This window comes from Pyrus communis, chromosome 10 (assembly GCF_963583255.1).
Source record: "Pyrus communis chromosome 10, drPyrComm1.1, whole genome shotgun sequence".
Taxonomy (NCBI): Eukaryota; Viridiplantae; Streptophyta; class Magnoliopsida; order Rosales; family Rosaceae; genus Pyrus; species Pyrus communis.
In genome coordinates, this window is record NC_084812.1 from 9,175,896 (window position 1) to 9,187,358 (window position 11,463).

Sequence of the window (11,463 nt, forward strand, 5' to 3'; positions counted from 1 at the left end):
GGAAAATCTTCTGTTACTTCTGACTTCTGTTTTAGAGAGATGAAGGTGAGTTTTCTAGCAGACACGGTGACGAAAAGGCGCAGAGGAGGGTTCGCACGGCGCTGCTTGCAGAAGAAGGAGATGGGACTAGCAATCCCGTAGTTTTTGGGGGTCTCACTAAGACCTCTTAGTGAAGCCTTTAGTGTAGGCAGTACAGTCCAGTGACAGTTAATGAGGGCAAACAAATGCCCCCTTAGTTTTTTAACGGTTCATGATTTACAAATTACAACTACGAAATTGAAGCTGGAAAACTTTTATTTAATTTGTCTTTTATATTGGGTAGATTTAAAATAGGCAACTAAAAGAAAAGCACCACATATCTAAACTTTGGATATTGAAGCTGGAAAACTTTTATTTAATTTGTCTTTTATTTTGGGTAGATTTAAAATGGGCAACTAAAACAAAAGCACCACGTATCTAAACTTTGGATATTTTACCACCGAAAGAACTTCCACAAATAGACAAAGTGTTGGTTTTAAAAAAAAAAAAAAATCAAACAAACAAACGATATTATTTATACGAATGAAGAAGGGTGAGTTTAGCCTCAAAATGGATTAGGAATAATGTGGTTTAAATTCACCTATGGCTAGAATTGTACTTTAAGACCTATCAATCTCGCTTATAAATGAAGAGGAATATCACTACTATAATACTAAACGGTACAAATAGACAAAGTGTTAAACAAGCATTTTAATTTTTAATTCTAATTTCTTATGAACTTACGGTTTTGAATTGATTTTACAATAGCTAAAAATCCTAATTTTAATTTCTTGTGAACTTACGGTTTTGAATTTGATTTTACAATAGCTAAAAATCCAAAAGACAACAATTTAAGGGTGGTGCTATCCACGTACCTATTTTTAGGTCTTACACACCACTCTCAATTTCCGCTTTTCAAATTGAATAAATTAAAGATGATTAATAGACAAAGTTTAATAAAAATGTGTGAAAGGTAAAAATGAGTATGGATAACGCTATCCAAATTTAAACTCCTGCATTACTAAAGAATTTTTTTTATTTTGTTTTTTTCATAAACAGTGAGTATTTTTTTTTTCTTTTCAGAAAGCACTATTAGGTGCTCCATGAAAAGTATTTTAAACTTTATTTAAGAGAAATGCTAAAGAGGCTTTCTCAAAAGTAAGAATCTTCATGTATTCTTTGTTTTTGACATAATATTTTATTAGGTTGACATGAATTAACATTAAACTTTAAAGTGACAGATAATTCATGAATAATTTACTTTAAGAGAATCTCATTAGCATTTCTGTTTTATTTAATTTTTTTTTATCTATATCATAATCATGGTTGAAGTTTATGAAGTTGGAAATTAAAAGCACTTTATCCATGAGCTTACATTAAGCCTACCTAAATGCTATTAGCCTATCATTAGTTGTTTCCAACTTTTACCATAATACATGAGGCTTAATGTTTTGCTACAATCATTTTAAGCTTTTTTTTACGTGTGGAAATTTTGAAAACCCATTGTTTGGGCCTAGAATACTAGTTTGGGCCGAGTTTAGAATTGTTCTCGGCCTGGAAGCCTTGCTCAAGGGTCGTTGTGGGCTATCCGGTTCATCCGAGTCCTATCAGGAAGTGGAGTCCTCCAGTCAGACGGATGGGGTAGTTGAGTCCTGATACAATAAGGAGTCTCGACATAATGAAGATGCTGAAACTTGGAAATGAATATGGCCTGATAGGGGTTGAGTTCAAAGTCCTGATGGAAGTAGGACTTGTCGACAAAAGATTGGATCGGGGTAAGGAGTCCTAATCCGAATAAAGTGTTAGCTTGATCGAAAGAAGGTTTGATGCTATAAATAGAGGGGGGAGTGCACCATTCAACTCTCTTCAATTCAACACACAAATTGCCCTGTGCAAACCTCTCAAATATCTTGAGATTTTTTTTTTTCCACTAACACACCTTCAGTTTGGATAAATAGTACTATAAAAGCAACCGATGATATCTTCAGTTTGGATAAATAGCACTGTTGCCGTAGAATCAGCCGTTCTCAGAGCACCTTCAGTTTGGATAAACAACACTACGTCGAGGCCAATTGGTTATCTATCCAAGTCTTGGTCGAGAATGATTTTCGAATCCTTATTGGCAGAGGTCATCTCATTAGCCATCTCGACGAAGTGAGGTGTTACAGGTTACTACATTCGGCACATTGAAAGCTGAATTTGATATTGAACTTCGCAGAACTAGCAGCCTTGTCTTCAGGCTCTAGAACCCAAAGGCCGAGCCGTGTTCCTTCCTTGGCCGCAGTCGCAAGATCAAGAAGTCAGCATCGCTCAATGCAACATCAACACATTTTACTCCTTGGCCGAGCTCGGCTGACAAGTTGGCACGCCCCGCACACAATTGAAGGACATAGTTAGCTTATTGATTACTCAGCCTGCGTGCCACGTAGGCTTAGTAGTTTTTAAGATCAACACCCACATATCATGTTGGTGTGAAAAACAAAAATCGAAATCCCGCACCAAAATCATCTCAAATTTCCTCCTTGACAATCTTAGTGGCTAAATTCCCTATCATCAGTAAAGTTCACAATTTAATTCAAGAAGCTCATTCGTAGTTTAGATGGCCATCCGTGTGCTCGAGATTTTCAGTTCGATTTCCTCATAATATTATAGCTAATAGACTTGTACAAAATAAAGATCAACTGTAGACGACTATCTGTTGTTTCCAAGTTACTGGTCTCTTTTTGGTCACGGGGAAAGTTAAAGTGGCCACTGGGAGGGGTCATTCAAATGTATCGGCTGCATGTGCTTTTAAGGGTAAAGAAAATAGAATCAAACAAAGTCTTCACTTGGCAACAGTTGCAGGCTTGCATCTCACATAAAGATTTTTCATTGACACCCTATTCAACGATAAATTCTTTTTTTCATTGACACTCAATTTGAAATGTTCATCTGAACACTTGAATCGTGTTGTATTAGTTGACTCTTGAAAAAGAACAAAGTCATAAAGTGATGGTGATGTAGTAATTGCGAACCAATTTAAACCTGAAGTAACTAATTTTAGAGTGAGCAAGTGAGCGTGGTTGAACACTTGTCACACAAGTGATGTCAGAGCATAAGTAAACTGCAGTTAAAAAATAAAGTTAGAACATTTATATCGAAAGGAGGGATCCTCCTACATGTCAGCTTTTGTTAGTAATACTCATTGACAACATGAGCTCTACCACTAAATTTCCGGAGGGGTGAAAAACATGAGTGAATGAGTTTGAAAATAAAATTTTGTATAACTTTTTTGAAAAGTGTACCCCTCGCTGAAAACAAGTATATAGGTTTCCAAAAATATTGTAGAAGTTGATAATTTGATTATTACTTAAGTACTGATAAATGTGCTCATTCTTATTGACGACATATCATTTAGTTTACAAATTTTGATTCCCTAACATTATCCACATGGTAATACTATCATGTAATAGGGTACCCTGCAGCACCGCATTCGTACCAATCTAGCCGCAAAAAAATGTTTCTACTCGAGGAGAAGGTCTTGAGTGCGGCATCCTTAGGTGGTGGGTCACAAAGGAAGTGTGAGGGGCCGGGTTCATTTTATGTCTAAAGGTGGGTCTCAAAACAATGTGTAATGGGTTATAGACGAGGTTGTGTGTGATACGGATACGTAATTCAGATGCTAGATCCTAAAATTAATGTATAATTATCAATTCATGTTATATTACATGCTCGAACAAATTCTAACGAGTGATCTAAATGAGATTTTCATCATTTAATAAAAATCGGTCACACGTATGAACTATTGAACTTAACAAAGTCAATCACTTTATGCTACAACATTACTTTTCGTCCAACACAATTCGGCAACCAATTGCAGCCGTAGAATTTGGGGGTTTTGGGTCAATACATCACCGTCTGACAATATCATATGAACCTTCCTGGTGAGTGGGGAATTGCTTAGGCCAGGGGAGGATTTAGCTGGACAGGCCATGTCTTCATTCAGTTCATGGTCCACCTTTCGGCTTCGTTCGGATCCCTTTCCATCTAATCCACTTAGTTCAAGATTCGGACCATTGAAATTTGATCTCACGATTATAGTTATTATCACTTTTAAAGGGATCCCCTGTTTGTAACCATTTGATTAAATTTCAACATCCGGATCTTGGACTAGGTGGATTAGGTGGAAAAGAATCCGGAGATGATTCCTTTCCTTCTTATACGGGCCCTTTCCTTCTTATACGGGATAGATCATGTCCATTGGAACCATATAAACGAATGCAACGACTGTCTAACCATTTTGGTTTCAAGTTGGAGATAGACTTGTATATGACTGATTTATCATACCGTATTGGTGTAACAATATAATATTATGTGTAAGATTTTTATAATGTGTTATGGTATTACTAGTTCAGAACGCAACGTTGGATAAAACTATTTGATGCAAGTTGTGAAGCAACCTAACTTCCAAAATTGAAGGCGGACAAGCGCTAGGTATTTTCAAATTCACTCCGGCTAAGCCTGATGTCAAGTCAAAGTTCATGGCCGGGTCTTATTCTTGAGGAAGAAAACTAATTAGTTATCCAACGTAACATTTTCATATAATCAATGCTAGAGAGATCAAATTTTTTAAACTAAATTTACAATCTAAATGATGTGATTAGAGATGATTGGATTATTAATTAAGTGTTGATTGAGGTGACACATCATTTGGTTCGTAGTTATGGTTTAAACATTTGATCGTCTTAACATTACTCTTTTCATGTGTACCTGTTTTCACAGATAACGAACATAAATATGTGCAACCTACGTATCCGTTTGGTTGGAGGATTAGAGGCTAGAAAATAGATACGTGACAACACAGTCCTCTATCGTTGAGAGATTTTTTAAATAATCTTATTTGAGAAACTACATTTTGCTAACAAGAGATGCATACAATCATGCTTATTTCTTATTTCAGGACTAGAGATCTGTGGACTTGCGTGTGGAAGAGCGAGAGAACCAAGAAACCTCCAAGAAGCTGGGGCAGTCAAACGATTATGCTTACTGCCCGTATGGTAGGTGACAAAATTTTGGACTGAGTCAATTGTTAATGTGTAGCCGTGTAACGTGGATCCAGACCCATATTGGTCCTATCCCATTATTGGTACTGTAGCAATTTAGATATGGTGCCTGCCATCTACTTAATTTTCTTGCTTGCCATATGTAATTATTCTTTCAAAATTATACAACTCTTCTGTTTGGATTTGAAGATGGCTGGGATATGGATTATTTAAGCGTTGATAGACATGTTCATTTTTATTTATGACATATCATATAGTTTGTAATTTTAATCTTCAAATTTAATCTTCTTAATATTACTCAGTAGATAATAAAATCATAGTTATCCTCACAAATGAGATACCCCAAATCCCAGGATGCTCTTGAGAAATAGTCCAATCCACAGTCGTCGTGACATAGGCATGTGGGTGTAAGTTGGGTCTTCTTTTTCAATTTTTTACTCCTAGTTTTTGATCGATGATGTTCTCTAGAAACATGGTTTTCCTCTTTACTAATAAGAAGTCGTTTTATTTTTTATTTATTTTTTATTTACGTATTACAGTCAGATTCATATGTAAATATTTTCTTAAACACAAATTAGAAGCTTTAACAAACTTTTCATATTGTTTATTTTTAAGCTTGTTTTTATGTAGAAAAATACTTGTGTCCAGCGCATAAGTGCCCCTACTTGTCCACTCCACTTGTGATTAGCATATTATCATTATACAAGCCTTATGATCAAAACCGCTCATTTTCTTTATCATGTTTTAAGTATGATATTTATAAAAGAAAAAAAAAATTCAATTTTGACCTCATTTAGTCATTTATATGCATACAAATTAATAGATGGTTTATCATGAGATTGCAAAATCGATTTATTTAAAACTTATGGATGACTAAACGAGCTTCAAATTGAATATTTTTTAAGAGATGATCTTTTGATGACTATAAATAAGATAAATAGTTTCGATTATGAAATTTGTACATCAAACTACGTTAGTTACAAATCGGTGTACAAGTAGGTAAACCTATACATGATTAGTAACCCTTTGTTTCTTTCTTCTTTTTCTTCACATTCTACACGTTAAATTTATATTCAAACAAGAGGCACAAGTGTGGAATTGTTTTTCTGACGGTGCTATGATAATGATATGCAATTGTATATGCCAACCAAGGTTTCGTAGTAATGCAGCTTACGTTTCAGTGTCACTTGTATTTTAGTCAATTTCGTACCAATTAGTTGACAACTAGAAATTTATGTCCGTTGATGTGAGATTGAAAATTGTATAAAAAATTATGTTTGAATAATATAAAAGATTGGGTTGCAAAAGGGTAATGCTATATACAAAAGATAAAGTACATAGCAATCTACTTGACAACGTTAATTAGATTGTTATACAGAAGATGTTATTGCTTCCTCTTCCACATATGTTGAGTGCAAAACGATTTAACAATGACGATAAAAACATTATTATCTCTCCCATGGACCAGAACTGAGAGGTCCAAAACTTGAAAACCCCCATTAAATTAAACGCAAATTATCTTCTAAACTCATATTACGATATAGATAATGTAACATCTCTATTCATGTTTGGTTGATTAAAACTCGTATCTTTACCCTAAATCTTCATCGAGAAAACAAAGTAACTGAAATTATCTTTGTAACTTGCAAATCACAATTCTAAAAATTTAATGGAGCCATAAAATGAAATTACAATTTAATAATTACCAGATTTGTCAAAAGTAACAGCCTCTTCTCACCCCTTTGTTTTTCCTTTTGTATTGATGAAATTGGCTTTGGAAGAGCCTCATCCTCGTTATCCTTTTGTTTCGTTTCGAATGGAGTGAATCCTCGTTATCATTTTGTGAAGCGTACAATTTTAAAACCGCTCACCTTAAATACAGAGGCCTTCGCAGGCTACAAAGAAACGTCAGAAACCCAAAAAACTGGATCTCCCGAAACCAAAAGCAAAACCAAATTAGCTACATTCGAAGCCACAAACAAAATCCCCAAAATCAAAACCAAAAAATTTAAACAAAAAACCCATTTATAAATCCAAATTTACACTCCCAAGTGCAAGACTCTAAGCTTCAATTGTACTTTCTCAACTTCAGCTATTTCAGCTACATAACATAAAAAATAATAATAATAATAATAATTAACTATAATTAACTAATCTGATTTAAGATTAATAAAAAAGCTTGGAAATTTCAGCTTTAAAATCACATCTCAAACTGCAAGTCGAATCAAAATTAATTTAACTATAATTTACCTTTAGTTTTTCATTTTTTTATTGAGGAGATAAGTTGATGGAGTTAACACTGCTAAATATTATTTAAATCAATAATCACGTATGAACAAATAAGATAGAATACCGAGAGGCCACGTATGCTTTTGAGTACAGTAGATTTGATCTCTGCACTTGTAATTGCTGTGTCTAATGTCTTTTTTTACCATGTTCACGTTTGGCAGTTGAGAGGGATTTAGAGGGATTGTGCCGGCCCAGATCTACGCCACTAAAACGGACACGAAACCTTTAAGCTTCTTGCTATTCGTCTGTCTATGCTTTCTCCTCTTGCAATGCAAGAAGTAGGGTTTAACAAACTTTCTAATTTAAAGAAATGAAAGCTAATGAAAATGGCTTGAAAACTTTAAGTTTTAACGATAAGGACAAAATAAAGGGTAAAGTGAAGAGTATCATGATTGACTTTTTAGTGTAAAAATGTGGTTTTTCGTTAAAATAAACAGTGCCGGAAGTTTTTCATTAAAGTTCTCATTTAAAGAAAGATAAATGATTGGAACTTGTTCATGACAAAAATAATAATTTATCTAGTGTTGACCTTCGTTTTCTCTGTTGTAAGAGATTTTAATTGTTTTTATAGAAAGCACTTCCATTTGTATTCTAAAATTGCTTTACTATATACATATTGCAGTTTTTGTTAAAGATCCAAGCACTTATTAGAAAAGCACTTGGATTTTGCTGAGGTATTTCCTAATTATGAAGTACTTCTCTAGAAATTACTTCTACAGCTTAGAAGCGTTTTCAAAATTTTCTGTCAAATGTTGTTATAAGCATTTTTTTAATAGTAAAAAAGAACTCCAACCATTTCAAATGCAATCCAAATAAATTTAAAAGATGAAATTGAATCTCCATAATAGGTAAGCTTTTTTTTTTCGTACAACGATATTGGAAGCAAGGGGTTGGGCTAAGCAACACAATGGCTCACTAATTTTTTTTTTTTTTAATAAACTCATTATTTATGAAAGTCAAACTCTAAACTCTATTTACTGAATAACTAAAATACTACTAAAACGTAATAAAATTGCCTAAAATGAAATAAAATTTGATACATAATCAAGTGGGGTTCGTTACATGGTTCATTGGATCTAAGTCAATCCACAAATATGGACCCCCTGACCAACTTACTCATTTAGGCCCAACTTATTATTTTGAGTTGGTTTTTTCTTTTTCTTTTTCCCTAGCTTACAAACTACAGCTCGAAAATTCCGATATGAACTTTCTCATCCAAACAATTTCCATTTCGACTTCTAATTTTACGCCAAATTTTCCTCAGTTATGAAAAAGCATGCATCGATATTTTCATGAAATTCCATACGCTTGGTAACCTCAGCATCTCAAACAAATAAAAATGTAATATGTATTTTTTTTTTCCTTTCTGTTTATGTGCCATCTCTCCCATCTGAACCTCTGATCGATGCATGTTTATCAACATGGGAACGTTCACAACGTAATTGCTCGCATTCATGAAGGACTCAAAAACTTGTGGTCCAAATCACTTCCTCCTCAAGCCCAAACTCTATTTTTAAAGTGTCCTTGCACCAAATTGATTTGGAGTTTGATACATTACGCATTTCCATAACCAATTAAATCTCCTATCTTTGAGATTAGGGCCAGTACAAAACGAAACTAAGTTATCTGCACAAACCTGTGTTTTACTCAAACCTTTGGTAACGTAGTAATTAGCATTACAGTTCAATGGTTTTCGTCTTCACTTATAAGAGGTCTTAAATTCAGTTCACCTTAATAATGAGTTTAATACTGAATTGTTATTGTTCGTTCATTGTGTGGTTTAAGTCGGATTTCTCCCACTCATATAGCAGTAGACCGTTGTATAGAAAAACACTAATGGCTTAGGGGTTGGTTTTTTTTGGAAACTATAAAGGGTTGTTTGATATCCTTCTTGGATCCAATTTTTTGTTTTTAAATTAATGAGTACTAAGTAATTTAACTACAGTCATCATTTTTGAAACCAATAAATTGTTTTCAAATTGACTACCAAACAACCCCTTAATAATTGTCTAACAACCCTTATGAAAGGATCCCCAGACCAGGGCCTTTTATACATTCTCGGCCATTTCTTCCACCAATATTTCTCCCACAAAATAGTTATCAAGCTGACCCTAAAAGTTGTTTTTTTTTTTTAGTACATTGATATTTTTACACTAAGGGAAGGGGGAGTTCGGCTAAGTCACACAATGGACAACCTAAGTTGGTATCGAATTCGTCATCTACGAGATTCGAATCTAAGACCTCTCACTTCCAAATGAAGAGGAATACCACCAGACCGTAGTACTGAATGACAACCCTAACAGTTGTCGATAACTAAGTAATCAACTATATCCAAATTCAAACATAATGAGGTACAAATTCCTTGCCAAACTAAAAGACCTAATTTAGGGTATAAAACTTGCAAGATTGCATTAACCCTCAACGCACGCTATTAAAAGTAAACGTTATAATATCTAATGAATTGCTATATGCATTAATGTATATTATACAAAACCGTCATCTGTCTTGAACAAAATCTTTCATAGTGAGTAATTTTTTAATATGTATCAGTGTATATTATTATTATTTGTAACCGCTGAGTCCCTGATTCTTCTTTAATACTTCATTATTCCGAAGCATATTATTGACCAGAAAAATAAAATTTCCGTCATTGTAAATGTATTAATTTGTGGACCATGTACAAATTCCAAAAACCTACCCTCCCATCAAAAATTTAATTTCCGCCCCCCTAACATTGCATCTTTCACCATCAAAGCTCCTTGTCCTTAACTCCAACGGACTTGGCCGCCGTATCGCCACCGCCAGCTCCGCTGCTGACACCTCTTCCCTTCCCCTTCTTATTGAAAAACCCCAGATGAATTCTGATGTAAAAATTCAAAAATGCCAACAGAATCACACCGTTGAGGACCGAATTGAACACCCACGCGCCAATCCCGTTGCACCCGCCTTTCATGAAATGCAGCATCAGGACGCCGACGTGGCACGCCACGTTGCAACCCAGCAGCGCAATCTGGCAGTTCACCACCACCGGAAAACACGCGCCCGGCAGCCCCACGGCGGTCCAGAACCGGTACCCATAAACGACGGAGTAGACGAGCGTTGTGCAGAGGATGGCGAGGACCTGAATCGACTGCGAGAACTCAAGCCAGAGGAACGAGATGACGGTGAGGATCGAGTGGTTGAAGAGCTGGAAAGGGACGAGCTTCCGGCGGCGGAGGATGGTGAAGAATGTGCGGAGCATGTGGGGGAATCTGGACAGGTAGTACACGTAGGACCAGAAAAATACCCGACCCGACGGCCGGGTCCCGAGCGGGAAGCAGAGGAGCCACTGGAATGGGGTTTTGGACCGCCGCCAGAACCACCGTGTCTCGTGAATTTCGGCGGCGGAGGAGAGGGTGATGCCGGCGAAGATTGTGAACGATATTAGGGCCATCGCGAGGCTGTGGATTGCGGGTATAGGTCCGAGCGGGACTGGTCGACCCGACCGGTTAACGGCGAGGAGGAAGAGGTGGAGGAGGATGGAGAGGGTTATGTAGACGGCGATGGCGGTGAAGAGGAAGGACCACGTGGAGCCCCAGGAGTGGGTGTGGGACCAGCGGAACCCGACGATGGAGGGGTGCTCCGAGAGCCAGAATGTGAGGGCCTGGATGGCGGGTTGACCCAACATTTTGGTTTTGCCGGGTTGGGGGCGGATCAGACGGTGGAGGTGACGTGTCTCGTCGTTTTAGAGGGCAGAGTAAACGACGGGAGACGACCCTTCACGCGGTGGCGGGTGGGTCTGGTGGCTCTGGCTCACATCGAGTCATTCAATCACCATTTTTTTTCCAACTTTTTTTTCGTTTTGGGAATTTGAGGGACGTTTTAGTTTTAGAGAGAGAGAGAGAGAGAGAGAGAGGAGAGAGAGGAGAGAGAGGCAGTGCTGGGATTAAATTGAGGGATGGAAAATTGGAAGTGAATCAAATGACTGGTGGGCATGAAGCCAAGAAATAGTGTTGGAAGAACTGCAGTTTTGGAGGACACGTGGAGAGGTTTGATAGTCGATGCGTGTGTAATACTTGGTGGGGCCAGTTTTGTCACGTGTTGGGATGAGTAAAATAAAGGTTTGTTTTGGTAC

General features: G+C 36.5%; 1 protein-coding gene across 1 annotated transcript; it reads right to left on the minus strand.

Moving 5' to 3' along the window:
* Positions 1 to 9,929: 9,929 nt before the first annotated feature.
* On the minus strand, positions 9,930 to 11,238 carry LOC137748874 (fatty acid elongase 3-like). Its single transcript, XM_068489062.1, has one exon. The coding sequence runs from the start codon at positions 11,014 to 11,016 to the stop codon at positions 10,099 to 10,101; it is 918 nt and encodes a 305-aa protein (XP_068345163.1). The 5' UTR covers positions 11,017 to 11,238; the 3' UTR covers positions 9,930 to 10,098.
* Between the last annotated feature and the right edge of the window lie 225 nt (positions 11,239 to 11,463).